The sequence below is a fragment of the Temnothorax nylanderi genome, unplaced genomic scaffold (assembly GCF_030848795.1).
Source record: "Temnothorax nylanderi isolate EJ_2023f unplaced genomic scaffold, tnyl_v1.0 TNYL_tig0233_pilon, whole genome shotgun sequence".
Lineage (NCBI taxonomy): Eukaryota > Metazoa > Arthropoda > Insecta > Hymenoptera > Formicidae > Temnothorax > Temnothorax nylanderi.
In genome coordinates, this window is record NW_027249295.1 from 230,793 (window position 1) to 256,717 (window position 25,925).

The window sequence follows — 25,925 nt, forward strand, 5'->3', positions numbered from 1 at the left end:
TCGGCGGTCACTCGAATTGTCCGCCATTTTCCCTTTGTCGTTCGTGTGTGGATTTCGCTCACAGATTGGAGTGATCATCTTGTTATAATCTGTCAACGAGAATCCCGCGTGTTCTACTTGGTTCTACTACAGTCGAGGACGTGACGTTCGAAAGGGAAAGATGAGTTACGGTAGGCCGCCGCCTCGCATCGATGGGATGGTTTCCCTGAAAGTCGACAATCTCACGTATAGGACGACGCCGGAAGATCTGAGGCGCGTGTTCGAGCGATGCGGCGAGGTCGGCGACATTTACATCCCCAGGGATCGCTTCACGCGCGAGAGCCGTGGCTTCGCGTTCGTCAGGTGAGTGCCGCTACAACAGCCAACGGCGTCAACCCCGCCGCGAGCGTCGTGTTCGAGCACGTTTAATTGACCGCTCTTATGGGCGATACCTCGGATTCATCGACGCCAACGATCACGCTGACGTCACGACGCGAGTGCGCTAGCGCTAATTCACAATTCAGTGTTTTCGCGTCTGAAAACGATACTCCGTCGCGACACATTTTCAAATAAAGCATGAAATAACGGTAGATCTTTGGTATAGAGGCGACTTTTTCGAAACTTGCATATTTTATACGTCGCCAAGCGTCGTGAAAATGACTGACTCGACACGAAACAATTCATCACTCTGAGCTTATTTTTATACAATCCGACCTGGAAATAAACTCGGCGCTTTACTGCTCATAACATATAATTTTTTCCCCCTCTTTCGAAATATGTATAAATAAGTTTTAGGTATTCTTTATTAAATTTTAAATTCCATATATTTGGACTTTGCATCGTAATATCTGTGTTCATAGGGCACGTAAGGGAAAAATAAAAGCACTTTTATTATATAAATTGACCCCAAGCTATCGATCAAGCCTACTTAGAACTTGATCCGTTCACTCGTTATTGAGATCTCAACATCTCGAGTACTCGCAACTCGTCGCGTCGCGTAAATGAGTCACGGTCGGTCTCGCTTCGCGCGTACTTGGCGCGAGACACTACCGTGTCTCTTGATTTCTGCCTAAACATTAATGAAGCATGTAACGGAGAATCATTACTTTACAAAACACTACGATATTTAATCTGTAATACTTTGTTAAGTTTTGACAGAAACAAAGTATCACTGTTTTATAAATTTTTAATTGATATACTAAACAAAAGTCAAGCGTATTTGCAAAGTGATGTGGAAAGCTCGTAGGTCAATAAACAAGCGATAATGATATTATTAAGTAAAACATGATTTATTATTTTCTAATAAAGAAAATTAATGGAATTCTTTAAATTTATATATAATACTTTTACAGTAAAATTTTTTCGAAGTATAATGAAACAAGATGAGTTTGTTTCAAAGTGCAATTATACAAGAGATATAAAAAAAATTCTTTTGAGCGGATTTTATTTCTTTAGATAGTTTAGATACTTTCTAGAGATAATAGGTATCTGTATATCTATAGTTATATGTATGTATATATATATATATATATATATATATATATAATAAAATGGTAACTATGTATACTTATTGAAGTATTGTTTGAATAAAATTATTGAAACCACATTATATAAAAAAATGATAGGACAGCAACAATTTTCTCGAGCATATCTATATGTTTTAGAAAATGCCTCATAAAATGTGACTTTTAATAAAATTAGAATGTGATTGCACTCATCATACTAATAATTTACTGAAATAAATTTCTCTGATGATAAATTTGGAGTTGACATATACAATACATTTGTATTACAAACAGATTCGAATAAGGAACCTTTGGAACTCTGCAATAAATTTAACATTTTGTTCCAACTCGATAACGAGATAAAAACCCTTTATTTCTGAAATAACTGGATTTTATTATGTTGTGTCGTCATATTTAAAGATTTAATAACTTAAAAGAATACAATAAACTCTTAGAAATATCTGTGTCAAATGTAACTCGACATTCGAGTTGCTGGAATGAAATGTAATATCGAACGTAGCTCAATTTCCGAGAGCAAAGGGTTAACATAAAGCTTCCATTGATAATAATTTTAGTTTGTTCTTTGTGATGTCTGGTAAGTGCTATAACTTTGAAAAATAAAAGAATTCTTGATACATAATTAGCGATCCTAAATCTTATTTGTACGTACAACAATAGATAAAACTGTCTATCTTGCATACGATATAAGTGTCATGCAACTGCATCGAGAAAATATATAAGAAATAAGTTGCTGAAAATATAAAGAATTGAGCATATATATATATATATATATATATATATATATATATATATATATATATATATATGTATATTTCTTGGCAGATTTTATGATAAGCGCGACGCGGAAGACGCATTAGATGCCATGGATGGACGGTTGTTGGATGGCAGGGAACTCCGAGTTCAAATGGCACGATACGGACGGCCAACGTCTCCGCATCGCAGCCGTGGAAGTCGTCGTCGTGGAAGGTGAGTTTTCATTGCTTTCATTTTAGGACCGTTAAATTAGTAAGACGAGAGAGACAGATGGAACAAATGGATTATCAATTTTCGCTCAGATATTTCGTTTATATGAAGATTATACGAACGTGTTCGCAGATCACGAAGTAGAAGTAGAGACCGCAGACGTTCGCGTTCTCGCTCTCGTAGCAGGTCGCGTAGCCGCGACAGAGATCGCAGGCGCTCCTACAGCCGCAGCCGTAGTCGCTCCCGTTCGGACAGCAAGAGCTCGCGCGGCAAATCACGCTCGCGCAGCAAGTCTCAGGACAGGCAGAAAGATAGTCGTTCCAAATCCAGGTGAGAATTATCTAAAGTGATTTCAGACTATAAAACGATCGAGTTTTCACAATCGAGTAACAAACCGTCGAATCGTTTTTCTCTCATGAGTGATCAATTGTCACGTATGTTTCCAGGGACTAAGCTGATTGAAGAGTGTGCGAGAGAATAAGAATGAGTGCGCGCGTATCCAACGAGTGCCGAATAATCTATGTTGAGATTAAAAGAAAAAAAGGTATTCCATTACCCTCTATAGCAACACTCGCACGCTTCTTCACGTTCTTCTATCATTTAAATACATACATGTTAAACAGATATATATATATATATATATATATATATATATTTGAATCGATACTACGTATTTCGTCAATTTGGATACGTGATTATACAGTTTCTCTATAACATAAATATTCCCTTTTTTTTCTTATGTGTTTCTCTTTATATTCGCGCTGTATACATATTTTCATTATAACGACAACTATCATTACTCCTGTTTCACGACCAAACTGATTAATAAAAATTCAATAGATTTTGCTCCGCGTGACGATCTAGCTTTGGATTGTTCTTCATATTTCATTAAGAAATTGTAGTTGGTAAATTTTATGATATAAGACTTTATGTATTACGTTTCATAAATCTATAAACCTACATGTATCATTCGCTATATTTTTCATCGGCGGAGATTAATATTACAAACTGGAAGCAAAGATATCCTTATGACATTTTATTCTTCTATTTTCTAAATCGCATCTATTCTTTACCAGTATATTATAGTGTTATACTGGTAAAACTTAGTACACACTTTGAAATAATATTGATAAACATTGTTTGTGAATAAAATTTACTCGAAAATTCTTGGATACATATTGTAAACGATGAGCATATTTTGTAACTGAATCTTATCAAGTGAGACTCAAAATTCGGGGAATGAGTATAAAAGAGATGCATTATGTAGATACAAACTTTGCAATTAATATCTGATAAAATTAATAATATTTTGCTCTTACTAATCTAATGTCAATAAGGTTGTCATTTTTGTTGACATTAATTTGACAAGCAATTAATATTCGATGAAAATTAATAATATTTTATTAATCTAATGTCGATTGTCATTTTACTCCATGTAGGCAAACAATTGATTTAAAATACGATGCAAAAAATGTTTATATGATAATTTTTTCTACAGCTCTTATAAAAAAGATAAAATATATTAATGCGATATGTTTACAATAATGAATAACGATAGTGTTTTATATGAAATAAAATAAAAGTATAATTTTTTAAAAGCTTAAAACGCAATAATTTTTTCAAGAATTGAAAAGTATTTCGATAACTGTCCTAATGTTCCATAATTTACAAATAATGTTTGTCAACAATGTCTTTAGGTGTACGTACTAGGCTCAAGAGAAATCTTTTAATAACTGAGAATGGATTCGAAGTTTTAGGTTTGTTTTCACGCACGACAATACAGTTCTAGAAGTAAGTTTTGCGTTGATAGGCAATCGTTCATGTAAGTTTGCACATCGTAGATTCATTTATAATAAAGCGCAGTGAATTGCTGAGAAGACAAAACTGCCTACGTATCCCTTGTTTTTCCTTTGTGGATCTTAATGTGGTTGATTCGTCTAGGTTATTTATCAAAATAATTTTTTAATTAAAATATAACTGTTAGGAACGAAGTGTATCGTAAAGTAGCTTTTAATACAAATCTTTTCCGGATACTATTAAAAAAGCTGCCGGTGCTTATTAGCTTTACTAACAAGCAAGATAATCACATAAACTCGTATTAGTCTTGCGCAATACGATTAGTTACGAAATATTTTCAGGTAAAACGAAAAGTAATACAACTTTTTTTTACTAGACATAATTCATTGAGTGACATAAGAAAAAAGAAATGTTCTTTTTTCTTTTAATACGTACAATTTAATGTGTACATCCACCGTGTGTAAACAAGAGATTAATTTAAGATGTTTAACATTTTTTTCTACAAATACACATTTCTTCCTGAATGCATAGTACAAATATACATTTATACATACGTATGGGCTACATATGTATGTATATAATGACATTATTTATATTAGATACATAATGTACAGGATATACATACATACATATATATATATATATATATATATATATATATATGTATATATATATAATATATGCATCTCTAATATAAAATAATTATCCATACGTATAAACATACATACACACATGCGCACACACGTACGCACACATACAAATAGTTTAGAGTGACTGTCCATTGATTTTCTCAAAAGCGATTTCAAATAGACAAAGATAATATGGTAGAAATCTGAATAGCTTAATAGTACTTTCTATAAAGTTTTTTTTTAATGTAACCGTGCATCAGAAAAATTCCATATATATAGCAGTAAAAACTTTAATCGACCCTACTGGCTATCATAATCGTCTTGACAATACGACCATTGGTTTTGGTCAGATTAATTGTCAAAACGTTTCGACCATGGATTTTGGTTCTTCTAAATTGATGTAGTTTTGATACTTACAGCTGGCTGTAAGGTAAAATATTTTTTGCAATACATTAAATTATTTAAATAGGGTGCTTATAATATAAGCATCAAAACTGCATCAATTTAGGAGGACCAAAATCTATAGTTTTGACGATTAATCTGACCAAAACCAATTGTCGTATTGTCATGACGATTATAATGATAGCCAATAGGGACGATTAAAGTCTTTACTGCTAATTAGATTAATTATTTACTAGCGAAGTAAATGTTATTATTCGCTTCCATATATATATATATATATTCTTATATTAAAAATTAGGGGATTTTATTTAACCCCTTTCTCTTCTCCTACTTTAGATCGTCCAACATACACACGCGCGCATACATACACATACACACGAAAATATATTAGTATACACTATTAAAGTGAGAATATAAATCTATTGGCCGTGGCTCTTGGAATTGTTACATCTTTTGGAAAACTAGGAGGCACGAAGCTCGGAAGCTTGTAAATCCTTGGATTCAGAGGTGGTTTGCTGCGAGGTATTGAATTAAGCTCTCGCGCAGGACTTAATCGCGTATATTTTATATAATTGTTACAATCAAAGTGCCCATTTTATATCGTATAATTATGCATTTCATAAATAGTACACATGCTGTACACATCTTCTAATGTTTGTATTGAAATGTTTTAAAATGTAAATACCCAAGTTTTTATATCCAAATGTTCTTTACATATATTTGAACGCCATCGCATAGAGTAAAAATCTGATGTAAAAATTACATGCACATGTGTACATACACTAAATTTATGTTCTATAAATTAGCCTTTTGTGTGATTCTCTTGTCGAGACATGTTCTATGTTAGAAATTGATATGCAAAGTCGATCTAATCGCTTTTATAACAGTGCAATTAAATTTGAAGATATATTATCAAATCATTTTTATTGTAACAATTTCCCTCGTTTCTATTCGGTTTATTCGCACTTGTACCCCTACAGCCTCTTCCCTCAAAAATAGAGAAAACTCTCACACACGGATACGACATCCATATTCTCTGATAACTAAGTTGTGATTTTATGGTGCCACAGGCGGTGGAAAGGAGTGGCGTGGCGCGGGTGTAGCCGATGATGGGGTAGCTGAGAGTAAGCAGTAAGCCGAGTAGCAGGGGGCTGTAAGCAGTTTGCAGTAGCGAGAGAGAGCGGTGTTGGTGGTGCGGTGCGATGCGGTGCGATGCGGTCCGTTCCGGTGCGATGGTCTGGTGATCCGGTGGTTCGTTCAAGGCGGGTTTGCAAAAGATCAGGGCGAGAGAGAGCGAGAGGGAGAGAGAGATAGAGAGAGTGATATCGAGCGAGAAAGAGGTAGAAAGAGAGGATAGATCATCTTCCAGTTCATCTGCAAGTTAAGAGCCATCGCGAGTCCACTGCCGACTTCCTCGGGCGTCGTCATGAGCGCGGTGTCGGGTTCTAGGCATCGTGTGACAGATCATCACCAGACCTCGCGAACAGAGAGGCGACTGATTCATAGAACGTCATGTTCATCGATCGATCATCGATAAACGGAGTCACGTGTTCACGGTAAACTATGGTAGATACCGCGCACATTGCGTGCGGGGTATGGCAGCTCTAAAACGAATAGAATTAGGGAAAAGTATTTTATTTGAATGGAGATTATTATTAAATATGCACGCGAAGCGCTACATTAAGATGTTTGAAAACTGTCAGATATCCTTGACAAATCTTGATAGACTTTAGCGTCGATTTTTCATTAACGAAATTGTTGCGAGAAAAGTCTTATCACTTCTAATTCTTTTAAAGTAAATTGTGATTTGGAATTAAAAACATAGCTTTGTTGTCCATTTGACTGCTCGAAATTTAGTTCGTGAAAAGTCTTCTACTTTCAGTTACTTGCAACTGGAAAATTATTGAGAAAAATGTCGACATTTCCGCGAAGAAAAAATGGAATCTAAATTCATGCAAGAAATCTGTTATTAAGAGAGGACATTCGATAGTTTTGAGATATCCTATGTTGCGATAGAACTTTTTACAAAGAATATATACTTAATTTTTTATTATGATTATTCCTATATTAAACACAACAGCATCATCAGTAATTAAACTTGATAAATTACTATTATATAAATGATGGCCGGTAAGAGATTACGCGAAAGTCCTACAAGAATTTTAGCTGATCTTTAGTTTGATCCAACTTCCTCGTCACAGAGCTGCCCCCTGACCATGCTTATCGCGTATTATTCGTAATCCATCCTTTTTTGTTTCGTTTCCATAGCACACTCATCGAAAAAGGCTGTTAAGAAGAATGCTTCATTTATTCTGATCGCTTGAAATGATTTCTATTCAATGCTATTAAAATGTATTTCTCATATATCAAAAATTGGTCTTGAAGAATACACAAACACGCTCACACACACACACACACACAAACACGCTCACACACACACGCACACGCTCACACACACACGCACACACACACAAATTTATATATACAGGGTATCCTATTTTAATTGCCCCAACAAATATCTCGAAAAATATGGAAGATAAGGAAAAACGTTTCAGATAAAAGTTGTAGGATAAGGGAGCCAGATGATGAAAATGAAAAAAGTCACTCAAGGTCAAGTCCATATTTTCATCATCTGGCTCCCTTATTCTACAACTTTTGTCTGAAACGTTTTTTCGTATCTTCCATATTTTTTGAGATATTTGTCTGGGACAATTAAAATGAGATACCCTGTATATTTTTTTAAGATTTTTTTCACACCCATATATTATAAATTGATATAAAAAAAGAATATAAAATGCAACGAATGATGGCCGGTTTTCTTCGACGATTTTCTTCCACGTGATATACATAGAGATAAATTATTTCATATCACTCGTGTTTCAAAAGGATAGAGGGTTAAAAAGTGATAAAAAGCTACATTTTTATTGTTTTAATAAAATATGTATTTTGATCGTATCGTATGTTCTAATTTTATTTTGACATATTGTTTAATATTTATTTTTTTTATATTTCAATTATATTGTTTATTTTATTTAATACTAGTAACTTTCATTCGAAGCAAATATTTTAATCGGCAATGAATAAGAAATTGCAAACGATCACATACAGGAATGAATATATAAATTATCCTATATACATCTATAAAAGTCTTGCTTTACATTTTTAAATCTTTTAATCGTTAAATCGTCATATGCATTTTATATAATGAATGACTACGATATAATATCAGAAACGTCCAAAATACACAGATAAAAGTAATTTCAAAGCATTTAATTTAGAAGCCAAATTGGAATAGAGAGTCCACTAGCGAGACATTAGCTCATTTCTCAGTCTCGGACAATCGACATACATCGGCTGACTGAGAAAAGTTTAATACCCGGCGGCGCCACACATCAGCCAAAAATAATTTAAAAGAGACGGGGGTCCTTGAAAATTTCCTCCCTCCTCCCCGCCCCTGATATATTTCTTTTATGTCTTTCTTTCAGGTGTAAATGCCTACCTATAGGTAGGTTAATGGTTACAGGTTAATGTAAGTATTTGTCTATACAGGCTGTACCAGACTTATCGTATCACCCCTTAAGGGCAGATTCCTGAGATCATTTGGAGACAAAAATCCTAATGCCAAATGTCGAGGTTGTCAAATTGTCATCCCGATATTTGTCGGTTTTGCGAACAGTGTACAAAGAAATAAAGTGAATAATAATTTCAAATATTTCTATCGAGTTGAGTAAAGTGTGGAAGAGCCGTTTTGACATGCGACGTCCTTGAGTGCGTAAAATTTCGATAAGCATATTAGTGAACTTTAAACCTTTCCCGTTCAAACACTGTAGCAGCCTCGATATTATGGCATTAGGATTTTTGTCTCCAAATAATCTCAGAAATCTATCATTAACGGGTGATACAGTAAGTCCGGTACACCCTGTATAAAATATTTTATCGAAATGACATATAAAGTTTCATCCTACAGAGGTAACATATGCAACGATGGATTGCGGAGATGTGCAAATATGTGCAAGTATGTGCGAGGTAATCAATAAAAATTTATTTATCAAGTAAAGAAATAGACTTTTTATTGCTCTTCTCGATAATTTACGGGTGTTCAGCTATCTTTTACATTTTAGTAATATTGTTACGTTAAGAAGCGAATAAAAGCTTCCCTTTTTTAAAAAACAGAGTTCTTATTTCCCGCGAGTACAAGCGTGCGCTTCTCGTAATAATTGTATGATGCTTCCTTTCCGTAAGAAAATCGTATAGCAAATCCTAAAGACATGTGTAGAACATCAATTAACAAGTGGCACTCGGATTTGTACTTGCGATATCTTCCAACATTCGACACCCGCATCAAGTAAAAAATATTAACAGTAATCGCTATTTTGATTCCGTTTTATAAAAACCACATGTGGAGAATAATAAATTGTCTCGACTTGAAAACAAATCTTTTGAGACTCTAAAGCAGAGGTTTCTGTTTTCCATTTAAAAAACACGATGTCTTCACACTCTTTTAATATCAATACAATAAAATAAATCATCTTCGCTTATTTAATATTTTTATAATACAGAATTACTTTTTCTGAATCCTTTTTTAAAAATCTCGAAAATAGTATATACATTGCATAAATAATGGACTCGAAAAAATATGACTATTTAATGTTCAAAATTTTATGGTCACGCCTGTACAAGATAGTGCAATGAAATATAAAAATTAAAATGTTAGTTTATCTGATGTTATGGGAAGACTTTTGTAATAAAGTTTTACATGTGGTGTAAGTTAAATTTTTTCACATATTGACTCGTGTGCATAGATGCAATTTATATATTGTATAGATTGTATCTATCCACACGAGTCAATATCTTAAAAAAATTAATTTACACCACTATGACTTACATGCGTGTGCGTGTGCGTGCGTGCGTGCGTGCGTGCGTGTGTGTGTGTGTGTGTGTGTGTGTGTGTGTGTGTACACCTACATACATACAGTGTCTTATTTTAACTTAGACCTAGACACCAAAATATCTCAAACACAATGCATTTTTGAAAAAATGTTTCTAATAAAAGTTGTAGGGTTTGAAGATTGTCATCAGATGAACGACTTAGATTTTGGATCTGGGGCCACTTAAATCGATTTTTTTAAAATAAGAACTCCACTTTTATTGTATAATTTTTTTCTACTAATTAATTTGAACAACTTTTGTCTGAAACATTTTTTTATTTTCCTAATACTCTTTGAGATATTAAAAGAAAACTTGGTAACTTTTTCAATATTTAGCTTATGATATCTCAATAATTGTTTGTTGTCATCGGAAGGAAAAGTGATACAGGACATTTTGACTTGATTTGGTCTTAAGAATGTGCTGTTACAATAGTACCTCAACATATTTAAATACTTGTGTATTCATCTCCTTGGAGTTTTCATGTATACACAAGTATTTAAAAAAGTTGGGATACTATTGCAATAGCATATTCTTGAGACTAAATCAATAGGTCAAAAAGTTTTGTGTCACTTTTTTCTCCGACAAACAATTATCGAGATATCATAAGCTAAATATTGAAAGAGTTACTAAGTTTTCTTTTAATATCTCAAAAAGTATTAGGGAAATAAAAAAATGTTTCAGAAAAAAGTTGTTCAAATTAATTAGTAGAAAAAGATGATACAATAAAAATAGGGAATTCTTATTTTAAAAAATCGAATTGGGCCTTATTGGGCTCAAAGTGAGTCCCAGAGCCAAAATCTAAGTAGCTCATCTGATAGTCCTCTTCAAACCCTTTTATTTGAAAATATTATTATTTCGAAAATGCATTGTTTTCGAGGTATTTTGGTGTCTAAGTTAAAATGGGACACCCAGTATGTATGTATGTATGTATGTATGTATGTATGTGTATGTGTATGTGTGTATATATATATATATGGGGCATTCTACGTCAGAAGAAGACCCCCTCTGTCCAAAAATGGTTTTAACCGAAAAAGCTCTACTTTGGCTTAAAATGTAAGTTATTATGTCTACTTGTAAGTGCAAAGTGGCACCTTTTGAAATTGCAAATGGCGGATCCAATATGGCGGACGATTTAAAAAAAAATCAAAAAAGTAACCGAATACGCTTGAAAATTTTTACTCGGGGGTTTTTTGGGTCGTTAAATACGAATTTGACATCAAAGTTTCAAAATTCAAAATGGCGGATCCCAAATGGCGGACATATTCAAAATTTTTCAAACACCGGGCGGATTTGCTTGAAACTTGTTATTTGGGGGTTTTTGGGGTCACTGATTATGAATCCGAAGTCTGATTTTAAAAATTCAAAATGGCGGATCCAATATGGCGGACGAATTTTTTTAAAAACGAACGAATTCGCTTGAAACTCGTTACTCGGGGGTTTTTGGAGTCGCTGATTATGAATCCGAAGTTGAATTTTAAACATTCAAAATGATGGATATAATATGGCGAGTGATTTATTTAAAACAAATTATACATTGTAGACAAGTGTTGATCTTGCAGAAGCATTAGAATACCTTTTTATAAATAGTTCTTTATTACTGTTTGAGATAAAGCAGTGATGTTTTAATATCCCTGGTACAGCTGGACCCTTGTCAAATCTTTTTCTCAAGAACTTTTCAATTTTTTCGTGTTCTTTGCGACTATAAAATAATGTTATATTTTCAAAATAATTCTGCCCCCATTCAACAAGTTTATTTGGAGTTAATATTGCATCAGCTGGCTTACATATGAGACTAATTCTCGCAGCTTCTCTTTTAAATAAAGCACCAATTCCATCCGAAGCACCTTTGCCGTGAGCTGTCGCATGAACATGCCATTCAGCGCTAACATTAAAATCATCTTGATGGTGAATTAAGTTCATTGAAAAGTTCTTTGAATGTTTAAAATTCAACTTCGGATTCATAATCAGCGACTCCAAAAACCCCCGAGTAACGAGTTTCAAGCGAATTTGTTCCTTTTTAAAAAAATTCGTCCGCCATATTGGATCCGCCATTTTGAATTTTTAAAATCAGACTTCGGATTCATAATCAGTGACCCCAAAAACCCCCAAATAACAAGTTTCAAGCAAATCCGCCCGTTGTTTGAAAAATTTTGAATATGTCCGCCATTTGGGATCCGCCATTTTGAATTTTGAAACTTTGATGTCAAATTCGTATTTAACGACCCAAAAAACCCCCGAGTAAAAATTTTCAAGCGTATTCGGTTACTTTTTTGATTTTTTTTTAAATCGTCCGCCATATTGGATCCGCCATTTGCAATTTCAAAAGGTGCCACTTTGCACTTACAAGTAGACATAATAACTTACATTTTAAGCCAAAGTAGAGCTTTTTCGGTTAAAACCATTTTTGGACAGAGGGGGTCTTCTTCTGACGTATAGAATGCTTCATATATATATATATACACTAGATTCTAGCAATTTATATAAAATCGTAAATGTAAAAGAAGAAATACTAAGGTATCATACAAGAAAGAAATATAACATTTATAAAAAATTATCAAATAATCGAAAACTGATCTCCTGATTCATAGGTTTCCATTAATCAACAGTTTAGCTAAATCAAGATATCTGACTTCTTGACTTCTTTCACTTCGCGTTGATATGGGAACCTCTGCTTTAAAGCTAATACACTTGGAAGAAAAATTATTTCTTCTTGTGTTCTTCCACTTGATGTTTTTTAAGAAAGTGAGTTTTTAGAACTCGTAAGACTAGATACACTACAAGCCCTAGGATATGGCCAGAGAAGTATAGACTTTTGTAAAAATGTATTATTTCCTGGAAGCGCAATAACTGGAAGGGTACGCCAAGATACGCCATGCATGTAAGTTTCGCCCACCAGAGGAAGAATCCCCAGGCCTTTCTGTCCTGTATTTTATCATAAAAATATAGCATAAGTAACGTTCAGTCAACATTCAAATAACATGCAAATCGATATTTGCAATATGTGAGAACATCGCTCTTGAAAAATTGCTTTTTATTTAGAGATGTTTGGATTTATTTTAAGATATTTATAAATTCAATCTAAACTGATCAAAATGACGTTATGTAACTCGAATTTATATATCAAGCTCTTTCCACAATGTAAAAAGTTTAAGTTTTAAGACTGACAATTCGAATAGTCAATGATTACATCAAAGAAAAAGAATGCTTATCTAAGGCAATGTTCTCTGATACATAGTTCCAACTATTACATTAATATAATGATCAAATAAAAAAAAAGAATGCGATTGTAAAATCATAGGGCAAAACTTTCTACTTTTATGCTCTCTTTTCTCATTACAATAATCTTTTTTCTGATATGATTGGTTATATTTCGATCGATACTTTTTTCCAAGCAAGCCCTGTCTTTTAATTATGGAAAAAAATCAGTTTTTTTGCAACTTCACTCATAAAAAATTTTTTTTACAATTAAATGATCAAATTATAGTCAATTTATTTTTTAAAAGATTAAAAATTTATAAAATTATAAAAAAGAAGATACATAAAGGTTAAAAAAATATAGAGAGTGCTTCAAAGATTTTGATACTGTTTAGCGTTACATCCAGTGCAAATTAATTCTCTTTTTTTTATTTACTTCAAATCAAGATGCAAATGTACCAAGTGAGGGTGCTACCAGGTGACAAATAAAATAAAATTTAAAATAAATTATTTCTCGATCGTCTGTTCTAATCATTCAGACCATGAGAGAATACATTTAGACTTTTTTTTAGACATTTAGACATTAGACATACTATAAAATTATTTTATGTATTTGTTCAAAATGTGCAAGAAACAGTCTATTTTTTATGTTAAAAATTGACACTTCGATCATTTTCAAGTATATTCTTATCCTAACTTGATTGTACCTCTAATGAAATATAAGATATATCCTCGAGATTTGTACTGTTGAATAATAGAAAAACAAGTTTTACATTTTTATATCATTAAATTTACATATAGAAGACTTACAAGTCCGTTTTCTTCGCATTGATTGTAGAATTTAACACAGATGTCCTCCAAGGGTAGATAGAACGGAACCTGGCAGATGCAAAAATAGTAGCCTGCAGCGTAACCATGCCACAGGGCGGATAAAGTTAACGTGGCGATTGTTCTCAAGCCTTTATGAGGAAATCTTTTGTAAATGCACACAGCCATCCAATATTGTATGCACGTATTCCACAATTTCATCGTGTGTCTGACAAACGGAGTCAATTCTACTTCCCACACGTTCATGTTGTGCACCGTTTCGAAATCCTGTTCTTCTTTCTTTGCCTTCTCATGATCAAGTGATCTGAAAAATTATTTAAAATGTCACTTGCTCGCACATCTCCAACATTCCTTGACTCTAGAAACATGTTGCGCCAGGATATCTGAGTATCTGCGTGTCAACGCCGAGAAACGGTATGTAGGGTATATAGTCTCTAAATTGACGATAAATATTTTGATGACAAATTTTTTGTAATATTTTAAGGTGATGCTGGAGTCGTCTGTTTTACCGGCATTTTTTGCCGTCACGTAGCGTCGTATTAATTTGACAGAATTAAAATTCCTTTTCCAGAATTGCAATACATACATCAATGATTCAGGGAAACTTCGATTTTACATAGAAAACGAGAAAAAATTACGGAAGTACAGATTTCCTTATCTACTTTTATCTTAATATGGCGTCTCGAGTTGCGGCGAGCTGTCAGCTCATTACAAGATGTGTTTCATATAAGAGATTTATCATTGATACAAACGCGAAAACAAGCTTCCCTGAATTGCACAACAAGAAAAACATCGATAAACCCCCCAAATCAAGATTTGGAAGCGTAATATAAAAGTATGATGTCGGTGTGCATCGTGCGTATGTGTGCGTGCAATGTAGCGTGCTATCCTTGTCTATATATCTTTGTCTATACAAGGACAGATATAGTCGATAACATAGAAAATGGTAATTTTGTCGGTTATACAGACGGCTCCGGTGATGCTGGAGCCGTCTGTTTTACCGGCATTTTTTTGTCGAAACGTAGCGTCGTTAATATTTGACAGAATTAAAAATCCTTCTCCAGAATTGCAGTACATACATTAATGATTCAGGGGAACTCCGATTTTATATAGAAAACGAGAAAAAATTACGGAAGTACAGATTTCCTTATCTACTTTTATCCCAATATGGCGTCTCGAGTTGCGGCGAGCTGTCAGCTCGTCACAAGATGTATTTCATATAAGAGATATACCATTGGTACGAACACGAAAACAAGTTCCCCTGAATTGTACAACAATAAAAACATCGATAAACCCCCCAAATCAAGATTTGGAAGCGTAATATAAAAGTATAATTTCGATGTGTATTGTGCGTATGTGTGCGTGCAATGTAGCGTGCTATCCTTGTCTATATCTTTGTCTATACAAGGACAGATATAGTCGGTGAGCACTTCTTTATCGACGCTGATCGAGTTCGCCTGCGGCTCCAGCGTCCTTGTATAGACAAAGATATAGACAAGGATAGCACGCTACATTGCACGCACACATACGCACGATACGCATCGAAATTATACTTTTATATTACGCTTCCAAATCTTGATTTGGGGGGTTTATCGATGTTTTTATTGTTGTACAATTCAGGGGAACTTGTTTTCGCGTTCGTACCAATGGTATATCTCTTATATGAAATACATCTTGTGACGAGCTGACAGCTCGCCGCAACTCGAGACGCCATATTGGGATAAAAGTAGATAAGGAAATCTGTACTTCCGTAATTTTTTCTCGTTTTCTATATAAAATCGGAGTTCCCCTGAATCATTAATGTATGTACTGCAATTCTGGAGAAGGATTTTTAATTCTGTCAAATATTAACGACGCTACGTTTCGACAAAAAAATGCCGGTAAAACAGACGGCTCCAGCATCACCTTAAGACGAAAATTCTAATACGGAAATGCCGAGTTTATAATAGTTGTTAAATAGGAGATGTTTAGCGATCACGAATGACAGCTAGAATTTCACGCGCTCAGGGATGACAAAAGGTCAGTGATAAATAGAGTCCGACCGAAACCACTTTTTTTAGTTTCGGCCGAAACCGAAAACGAATATTCGGTTCCTTCTCAATTTCGGCCGAAACCGAAACCGAAAACCGAAACTTTTGTTATATTACAAAATGAATAAATAATATACTAATATACTATCTATAAAACATTTATTAACACATTTAACACTATAATATTTAATATTGCATGAATTGCATGTTGGCTGTTGTATGTGCATCCTCAACTTTTAAATAAAACTAAAAACATTAAAAACAATAAAATCAGAAAATCACTATCAGTATCACATATTTGATATTAATCATAATAATCATTAATCAATAATCAATATTAATCATATTATTGAGATCACATAAAATAAAAGTTTGTATTTGTACTTTACTTAAGATGTTTTGTAATTTGTAATTAGTAGTAATCTAGTAATTACTGTAATCAGCTAATCAGTAATTAAAATTAAACAATTTTTAATCATTAATCATATATCATTAATATCAATAATATCATATTATTGAAATCACATAAATGACATAAAATAAAAGTTTGTATTTGTACTTTACTTTTTACTTGTTTTGTAATTACTGTAATCAGGTAATTAGTAATTAAAATTAAATAATTTTATATTGTAATGTAAAAATAATAGTTTCTCTGCATTTTCGCCCAACAAATTACTGCGCCTATCCGCATAAAGCTGTCCAGCAGCGCTAAATAGCTGTTCGCTTGCCACACTAGTTGGCGGAGCTGATAAAAATTTGTTTGCAGCTTTCTACAATTGCTGATATGGACTAGAATGCCAATAAGCATAAATATCGGCATTTCGCTGAAGTATGGGCTCCTTTAGAAAAGATTGAAACGCTTCTTGTAAAGACATTTCTCCCTCTGACAACAATGCGTTTTCCTTCGTGTTTGGAGAATTTAGAGAATTATCATGAGCTTCCCACAAACTCTGTTTCGACACTTTTTTTGGAGATTCTTCCACGTGAGCATGAGTAGTCTGAGTAGTCTCATCACTCTCATCCATAACTTGTGTGTTCTCTTCTTTAAACAAAAAATCTGTCACTTTTTCGTCGTAAATCGTAACTTACGACTTGTACAATTTCGGTTTCGTCTCCGAAACTGTCTCTCAATTTCGGCCGAAACCGAAATCGACCGAAACCGTGATTTTTGGCCGTAACTGGCCGTAACCGAAACCGAAACCGAATTTTCGGTCGGACTCTAGTGATAAAGGTTTCATGAAACGACCCAGACAATACGCATGTGCCAAATCGGGACATATGACGTCTTAAAGACGTCCTAAATGTTATAAAAAATTTGTCATTAAAATATTTATCATCAGTTTAGAAACAGTATAAGGCGGACTGCACACCAAAGCAATAAGACATTTATCGGTTGTTCGGTTACATCGTTGTCCTTAGTTCAGTTGCAATGAGTTCAAGCAAAGAAGACTAGTTATGGCTTACTGGTTTTTGAGATAAAAGAGAAGAAGATATTGGGTACATCTCTATAATTTCCATAATGTGCATTATAGTTCTGCAATGATGTCAAAAGAGCTTGCAACGGATTTCCATGCAAAGTCCGTAATATATCATTCTTGCTGTATGTACTCTTTTAATGTATAATTCCATAAATATGGATGTTTTTCAACTGCTTTTATAAATCTAACTAAAGACACTGGGTCTTTTTTCATCCTTGCATTATGGGACATCGTGCAACAGTAATTGCGTGTACTACTTATAATACAAATATCATAAGATAGATGTCATAGTCGCGCAAGTGTGCGGGTGTTTAAGGTGATGCTGGAGTCGTCTGTTTTACCGACATTTCTGTGTCGTCACGTAGCGTCGTATTAAGGCCCGGTCTACAATGGGTGTTGTAAGTCATAAGTCGTAAGAATTGACCAATCACAGTTCATTATTCTCCTTGCGGTCGAAGAATAATGCACTGTGATTGGCCAATTCTTACGACTTACGACTTACAACATCCATTGTAGACCGGGCCTAATTTGACAGAATTAAAAATCCTTTTCCAGAATTGCAGTACATACATCAATAATTCAGGGAAACTCCGATTTGATATAGAAAACGAGAAAAAATTACGGAATTACAGATTTCCTTATCTACTTTTATCCTAATATGGCGTCTCAAGTTACAGCGATCGCTGTCAGCGCATCACAAGATGTGCTTCATATAAAAGATATACTATTGATACGAACGTGAAAACGAGTTTCCCTGAATTGCACAACAAGAAAAACATCGATAAACCCTCCAAATCGAGATTAGAAGTCTAATATAAGAGTATAGTGTATATGACGATTCGTGCGTATGTGTGCGTGCAATGTAGATGCTATCCTTGTCTATATCCTTGTCTATACAAGGACAGATATAGGTCAATAACATAGAAAATGGTAATTTTGTCGGTTATACAGACGGCTCCAGCATCACCTTAAGGGGATGCTGGAGTCATCTCTTTTACCGATAAAACTACCATTTTCTTTCTACTGATGTAGCGTCGTATTGATATGACAGAATTAAAAATGCTTCTCCATAATTGCAGTACATACATCAATGATTCAGGGAAACTCCGATTTTATATAGAAAACGAGAAAAAATTACGGAATTACATTTTTTCGTACCTACTTTTATCCCAATATGACGTCTCGAGTTGCAGCGATCGCTGTCAACTCATCACAAGATGTGCTTCATATAAGAGATATTATACCATTGATATGAACGTGAAAACGAGTTCCCTGAATTGCACAACAAGAAAAACATCGATGAACCCTCCAAATCGAGATTAGAAGTCTAATATAAGAGTACAGTGTACATGACGATTCGTGCGAATGTGTGCGTGTAATATAGGTGCTATCCTTGTTTATATCTTAAGATATAGACAAGGATATTGTCTACTATACAAGGACAGATATAGGTCGAAAGCATAGAAAATGGTAATTTTGTTGGTAATACAGACGACTCCAGCATCACACCTTAAGATAAACAATGCATTTTATACATTTCAAGAGATATATATCTTATAAGATATTTGTCGCATGTCGCTCAGGGTGTGCGGCCCGCCCAAGTGTAATGTAATGTAAATTTGTTTTATCAGCTAATATAGAGAAATGGCTTGAATATGAATATCTCAAATGTAGAATGATGTAGAAAGGAAATTATCTTACAATTTTTCGATTGTTTTATAATTGCGCGGGCCCAAACCGGGTGTAGGTTGACAGCAAATTGGGTAAGCCCCTAGTCCTGACATTTGGCAGACGCATTCAGCCAGCGTCATGCCGATAAACATTCTTAATCGAAAACCAGCGAATGTCGGATACATGTAGAAAAATCTATATAAGAAACAGTGCTCTTCGAACGCTACCGTTTGTGTGTACTGAAATTGGAAAAGGAGACTATCATTAGGATTATCGGAACGATTATTACCATTCATACCGTTCGCAATTGGAAAATTTTGATCGTTTTTTATTTGCAATAGAGGGAAAGCTCGCTGTTATTAGTAATAACGCAATGAGACCCAAATTATTCCCCGCGATTCCATTCTATTGCGATGTTACGCGTTTGACTATTTACGATGCAATGTAATGAACATTACGTCGCTAGAAAAGAAGTGGTTTATCGCTAGAAACAGTACGATGAACGCTGCGATCTGTTTGAGTTTGTAATAGGTAAGCGGCCATGGATCGACGTAGCCGGAAAACGGTCTGTGCAGAGAGTCCCAGTACGTCCTGTAACGATAATATGGACCTGCAAAAATCGAGATACAACACGTACATCAACTCTTTGCACATTTATTACTTATAATCTCGCGTCTATATCCTTATACGTCGTACCTTACCTGTTAGCACGCCCATATAACCGAAGCTATAATGTATTATGTCCATGAAATTAACTTTCTTGAGCGCGTCGGAATTCGCTCCCTGAGCGTCATCGGCTGGTGCCGTGGCCGCCGAGTTGATCTCGAACGCTAGTCCAGGTAGCTTTAAGGTGAGAATCATCACGACGAGATTCGTATGAGTCGGAGGGCTCGATAAACCGAAATAGTCACCCAATCGAAAGATCACCAGTAAGTAGAAAAAGGAGAAATACAAGCTGACCAGGTGGCATTTTCTGCAAGATCAAAATCTATCGAATCTGTGGCGAACACATGATTACACGGCACTTCGGGGAGAAACTTGGATTTCGTTTCTCATATTTTCTGAGAAATTAGTCTAAAGATTGTAAATCCCATCTCGTGAAAACATGCTTGTATATTAAAAGTTTGTAAAGTAAATGCGTCGCTGAGAATGCTTTGACCACAGTTTTTCTTTACTCCGGATTACTATTTATACTCCGGATTACATTTAATTGGGCTAAATATATATTAAATGTGCCATTTTCTAGTATATGCCACTGATTTGTAAAATTTCACTTAAATATGTATTTTAAATTATTTTAAATATACTGACATTATTAACCCTCGCAAGCCACACTTCAATTTTTTGCATACGTGTAAAAGCCACACTGGGGTATGAAGGATCCCAGCCATTTCGCTCATAAGTTTCGAAAAAATCAACGTATTGTAATGGTTTTTTTTTTCAATCGCTCGTAAATTTTCTGAGAATTGTAGTGGTAATCTCAGAATTTGTAAAAAAATTATTACCAAAAAATACGCATTAAAAAATATAAATGATAGTTCCAAACGTAGTTCCAAAATTTCGTTGAGGTCTCCCCGAGACTCTATATAGTATGGCTTTCGAGGGTTAAATATTATAATATTGTTACAATCAATAATGTAATCGATTGTATTAATTCGCTTGCTGCATGTTCTTAGCAAATATAAATTGCTAATTCTCTCAAGTCGGAACATCAAACTGAAGATGAATATAACGAAATTTTAACGTATTTGTCAAAGGTTAAGGGCACGGTCTTACATACAGGTCTCTCAACTTGATAGAATTTCAGTGGTGGGGGTGACTCCAATATCGAAGTCATTTTGTGTGGTGTCGCTGCTATCGAGGGATGTCGATTTGAAAGTGCCTACTACTACGTTTACGCAAGCGTTACTTCTGTAGTAACTTACGATAATTCCTTCGCGTAAACGGGATTTTGTAGTAACTTCCGATAATTTACTCCGCGTAGACGAGTGAATTATCGTAAGTTACTACAGAAGTAACGCTCGCGTAAACGTAGTATACGTAACCTGTGTTGTCATTGCGTTAGATAGTTCGTCACTGTATAGGCGCTGGGAAGAATATGTTTTCTCTGAATGGAAGGAAAGAACAGTTCACTAAATTAATTAGTAAAAGAGTAACATATAATTTTGAAGATATGTTGAATAGCGTGGTTACATTTGAGTTGCGCATAGATGCAGCAAATAATATACTTCCTTAATTTAAACAGAATGTGAATCGTGTTGAAATCACAAAATACAAGAATAGTATAATGAGTTTCATAAATAAGAATACACAAAATGATTAAATTGCATAGAAATAATTTTATGAATAGTCGCATGGAATCTTAGTCATTGATGACTGAAGTTTAGTCAAATTATATTTGAATAAGTATTTTCTAGTTTGAATTATTCTTTAAGTAGTAAAGAAACTAAATTCTTTAATATTACTGAAGAAGTGTTGTGTGTATATTTTAGCAAAAGAAATCAAACAGTTTTCTCATTCTTAGAAAGAAAGATAAATTAATTATCGTGTTTTTTAACTTCGATCACCATTGAATTAGATAAAATTTGCATGAGATATTTCTTATCAAATTCGCAAGGTATATTGAATTATGCGCAGGTAAATATGTGAATAAGCATGTTAAACTAAATACTATCATGACTGGAATACAGTCCACATAAACATAGAATTCATACGACGCAATATAAACTCAGATAAGTAAATCTATTAAATAAGTTATAGTTGATTCGAATCATGTCTCAAAAACGCAATAGAATTTCTTAACAAGAATAAACGAAATAAGATATTATAGTATTAAAAGTATTATCAATCTTTACTGTACAGTTATGAAAGGAAATTAGGCCTTTTTCTCTTTATATGTTATGCGCATAACGGCAGAATTGCTTCTTGAGAACGTTAATGCTTTGCTAGAAACGTCCCTGCAACCAAATCATAGAATAGGCTTAATAGCCACTATGCCATGTAAACTCGATTTTGGTTGCTTTGAAAATAAGGAAATGTTACCTTATACTTTGAAACAATCGTTTCGTTCTGGAATAAAGATTCCAGAATAATCTTTGCCATGTATTCTCGGGTTTCTCAATACAATAATGGCCGCTCTCGGCAAGAAGGATTAGTCGTCCTTCTCAATGTAATAATGGCTGCCTTAGCCCGTACGAATAGACTTCCTTCGTAATAGCCTTCCTTCTCAGTCGTATCGTCAGGAAATAGGCTAGCGTCCTCTCGTCTTTCTCGGATTTCAGGAAAAATGACTAGGTGTTCTCGGCAGAATTTCGTCTGATCAACCGTCTGATCAATCGTCTCTCGAAAGATCGCTAATCTTAAGTGCGTATCTACGCATTACTACGAGATGCTCACTAGTTGAGCGCCCGGGAATGAGTGACGATCCGTTCGTCGTCGCTCGCGCAGTAACACCACGAAGTGCAGACGCGCCTGCGTAGAGCAGGATGGTGCGTCGCGCGGGAATATCGTGAAGCGCCAACGCGCATGAATAGTACTAGAAGGATCGGTTGCAGTGAGACAACCGCAGCAACGCAGGTTGATTGGTAGTGCGTTTACGGGGGTCGGTAAAGAAAGGAACTGCTTTATTGATCTCGCTCTTATCATAGTTCTATTTTACCAGGTTAGCTCAGTCCGTCCCTACCCTTGTTATCGACTCATGCTGATTTCTAAACAGTCACCGTGCACGCGTTCTATAATTTGACGCGATGACAAAACCGTGCATTGTACCGAAATGCAAAACAGGCTTTAAAAGCTTGAAAATAAAACTGTCGGTTTTTAAAGTGCCAACGCATAGTGAACGGCTCAAAAAATGGCAAGCCGCGATTCCTAGCAAGAAACTGACGTCTTCGCATTATGTTTGTGAGGAACATTTTGAAGAGAAATATATTCTCAGAAAGGACGTCAAGCATGATGCTTTTATTAAATTATATATATATATATATATATATAATTAGATTAAATTATATATATATATATATATACAATTTCTACAATATATTTACGATATATATATATATATATGGGACGATCCACGTCACTTTTACCCCCCATCTGTCCAAAATTGGTATGGACAGATTTTAATGACCAAAGGCGGAAAATGTTTGTCTTGAAAAGAGCTTTCGAAAGGCGTGTGGCATATATGCGCAATTCAACATGGCGTCATAGTTATGGCTGCTTAAAGGGATAAATTCAAAATTTTAGATCCAACATGGGCAGATAAAACGGTGAAAAGTAACTAAATTCATGTGAAACTCAGTATTTGGGAAATTTTGGGGTCGCTGATTACGAATCTGAACGTAAAATTGTGAAATTCAAAATGGCGGATCCAATATTGCGGATGCAAATATGAGAAACGGACGAAAATTCCAGTAAATGATCTAAAAACTCTTACTGGAAGGATTTTGGGTCGCTGATCACGAATTTGTAGCTAATTTGTTAAAAAACAACAGACAAACCGTGTTAATTGAAATTCTACTCTTAGCGTTACCCAGAGATGACGGCGTGGACGTGGTAGAAATTCATCTCCTTTGGAGTGCTTTATTTTCGTGAGTTCCCCTGGCCTCTCACGCTTCGGGGTGCTTTATTTTCGTGAGTTCCCCTGGCCTCTCACGCTTCGGGGTGCTTTATTTTCGTGAGTTCACCTGTACTGTAGAATGTTCAGTGGTTGCTCACTAGCAGAGTATTTCATGTACTGTAATCTCTTATCAGTACTCTGCTAGTGAGCAACCACTGAACATTCTACAGTACAGGTGAACTCACGAAAATAAAGCACCCCGAAGCGTGAGAGGCCAGGGAAACACACGAAAATAAAGCACTCCAAAGGAGATGAATTTCTACCACGTCCACGCCGTCATCTCTGGGTAACGCTAAGAGTAGAATTTCAATTAACACGGTTTGTCTGTTGTTTTTTAACAAATTAGCTACAAATTCGTGATCAGCGACCCAAAAAACCTTCCAGTAAGAGTTTTCAGATCATTTACTGGATTTTTCGTCCGTTTCTCATATTTGCATCCGCAATATTGGATCCGCCATTTTGAATTTCACAATTTTACGTTCAGATTCGTAATCAGCGACCCCAAAATTTCCCAAATACTGAGTTTCACACCCGAATTTAGTTACTTTTCACCGTTTTATCTGCCCATGTTGGATCTGAAATTTTGAATTTATCCCTTTAAGCAGCCATAATTATGACGCCATGTTGAATTGCGCATATATGCCACACGCCTTTCGAAAGCTCTTTTCAAGACAAACATTTTCCGCCCTTGGTCATTAAAATCCGTCCATACCAATTTTGGACAGATGGGGGGTAAAAGTGACGTGGATCGTCCCATATATATATATATATATATATATATATATATATATATATATATATATACAATTTCTACAATATATTTACGATATATATATATATATATATATATCTATACTATTATTATAAAGAGACAGAGTTTGTCAGTTTGATTGTTTGTGTTCGATGATCTCGGAAACCAATGGACCGAATTTTTACCAAAAGTATATGAAATAGGGGTAGAATTTCCCGGGAAGTGTCACTGTGTGTATAGTTTTTTGTTACCGATTTTCTGGAAACCGGTTTTTTTTAATTTTTCTAATTTTTCGAGAAATAATTGAACGAATTTTAAAGAATTGTATATAAAACAGGGGTATAGAATTACCCGGAGAGTGCCATAAAGTGTATAATTTTTCGTTACCGATCTTTTTGGAAACTGGTATCAAAAGTTTTTTGAATTTTTCGGGAAATTCGCGGGGAGTGCCATAAAGTGTATAATTTTTTGTTACCGATCTTTTTGGAAACCGGTATCAAAAGTTTTTCGAATTTTTCGGGAAATAATTAATCAAATTTTAAAGAATTGTATATAAAACGGGTAGAATTTCAAGGGGAGTGCTATAAACTGTATAGTTTTTCGTTACCGATCTTTTTGGGAACCGGTATCTTTTTGGAAATCGGTTACGAAATTTTTCCAATTTTTTAGGTAATAATTGAGTGAATCTCAAAGAATTGTATACGACGGAATTGAACTTTAGAGAGAAGGAGAGAGAGGGAGGGAGAGGGTGGGAGAGGGAGGGTGAGGGAGGGAGGGAAGAGGGAGAGAGAGGAAGACAGAGGGAGAGAGAGGGGAGAGAGAGGAAGACAGAGGGGAGAGAGAGGGAGAGAGAGGAAGAAAGAGAGGGAGAGAGAGGAGGGAGAGAGAGAGAGAGAGGAGAGAGAGAGGGAGAGAGAGGGAGAGAGAGAGGAGAGAGGAGAGAGAGAGAGAGAGAGAGAGAGAGAGAGAGAGAGAGAGAGAGAGAGAGGAGGGAGGAAGGAGAGCGGGAGGAGGAGGGATGTGGAGGAATGAGGAGGAGGGGAGGAGGACGCTGAGGAGAGAGGGAGGAGGGAGGGAGGAGGGTGGAGGTGTGGGGAGGAGGGAGAGGGAGCTGAGAGGGAGTGAGGAGAGA

The 25,925-nt window shown here is 35.0% G+C and overlaps 2 protein-coding genes across 3 annotated transcripts; one reads left to right on the forward strand and one right to left on the reverse strand.

Moving 5' to 3' along the window:
- Nucleotides 1–9,357, forward strand: Sc35 (SR family splicing factor SC35). 2 transcript variants are annotated; one of them, XR_011719936.1, is made up of 5 exons: nt 1–342; nt 2,328–2,471; nt 2,601–2,798; nt 2,915–3,012; nt 6,367–9,357. XR_011719936.1 is itself a non-coding variant. In XM_071717985.1 (4 exons), exons 1-4 carry the CDS (start codon nt 161–163, stop codon nt 2,919–2,921), a joined length of 531 nt encoding a protein of 176 aa, XP_071574086.1. In that variant the 5' UTR covers nt 1–160; the 3' UTR covers nt 2,922–4,352. The 2 variants fall into 2 exon arrangements, 1 of the variants encoding a protein (XP_071574086.1); XM_071717985.1 differs by lacking the exon at nt 6,367–9,357 and having other exon boundaries at nt 2,915–4,352.
- On the reverse strand, nt 9,350–22,806 carry Frj (membrane bound O-acyltransferase domain containing farjavit). The gene is made up of 7 exons (XM_071717994.1): nt 22,803–22,806; nt 22,470–22,587; nt 20,129–20,400; nt 19,886–20,037; nt 19,458–19,666; nt 14,231–14,552; nt 9,350–13,147 (listed from the first exon to the last, which is right to left on the reverse strand). The coding sequence occupies exons 1-7, from the start codon at nt 22,804–22,806 to the stop codon at nt 12,926–12,928; spliced, it is 1,299 nt and encodes a 432-aa protein (XP_071574095.1). The 3' UTR covers nt 9,350–12,925.
- Nucleotides 22,807–25,925: the final 3,119 nt, after the last annotated feature.

What these genes read in the sequence shown, in the direction of transcription:
- Sc35 (XM_071717985.1), top strand. Translation starts at nt 161, where the DNA reads ATGAGTTACGGTAGGCCGCCGCCTCGCATCGATGGGATGGTTTCCCTG. An exon ending in CGTGGCTTCGCGTTCGTCAG is followed by an intron (nt 343 to 2,327) that starts GTGAGTGCCGCT and finishes ATTTCTTGGCAG; the next exon opens with ATTTTATGATAAGCGCGACG. An exon ending in GGAAGTCGTCGTCGTGGAAG is followed by an intron (nt 2,472 to 2,600) that starts GTGAGTTTTCAT and finishes ACGTGTTCGCAG; the next exon opens with ATCACGAAGTAGAAGTAGAG.
- Frj (XM_071717994.1), bottom strand. An exon ending in CGATTGTTTCAAAGTATAAG is followed by an intron (nt 20,401 to 22,469) that starts GTAACATTTCCT and finishes TTGATCTTGCAG; the next exon opens with AAAATGCCACCTGGTCAGCT. An exon ending in ACCACTTCTTTTCTAGCGAC is followed by an intron (nt 19,667 to 19,885) that starts GTAATGTTCATT and finishes TTCCAATTTCAG; the next exon opens with TACACACAAACGGTAGCGTT.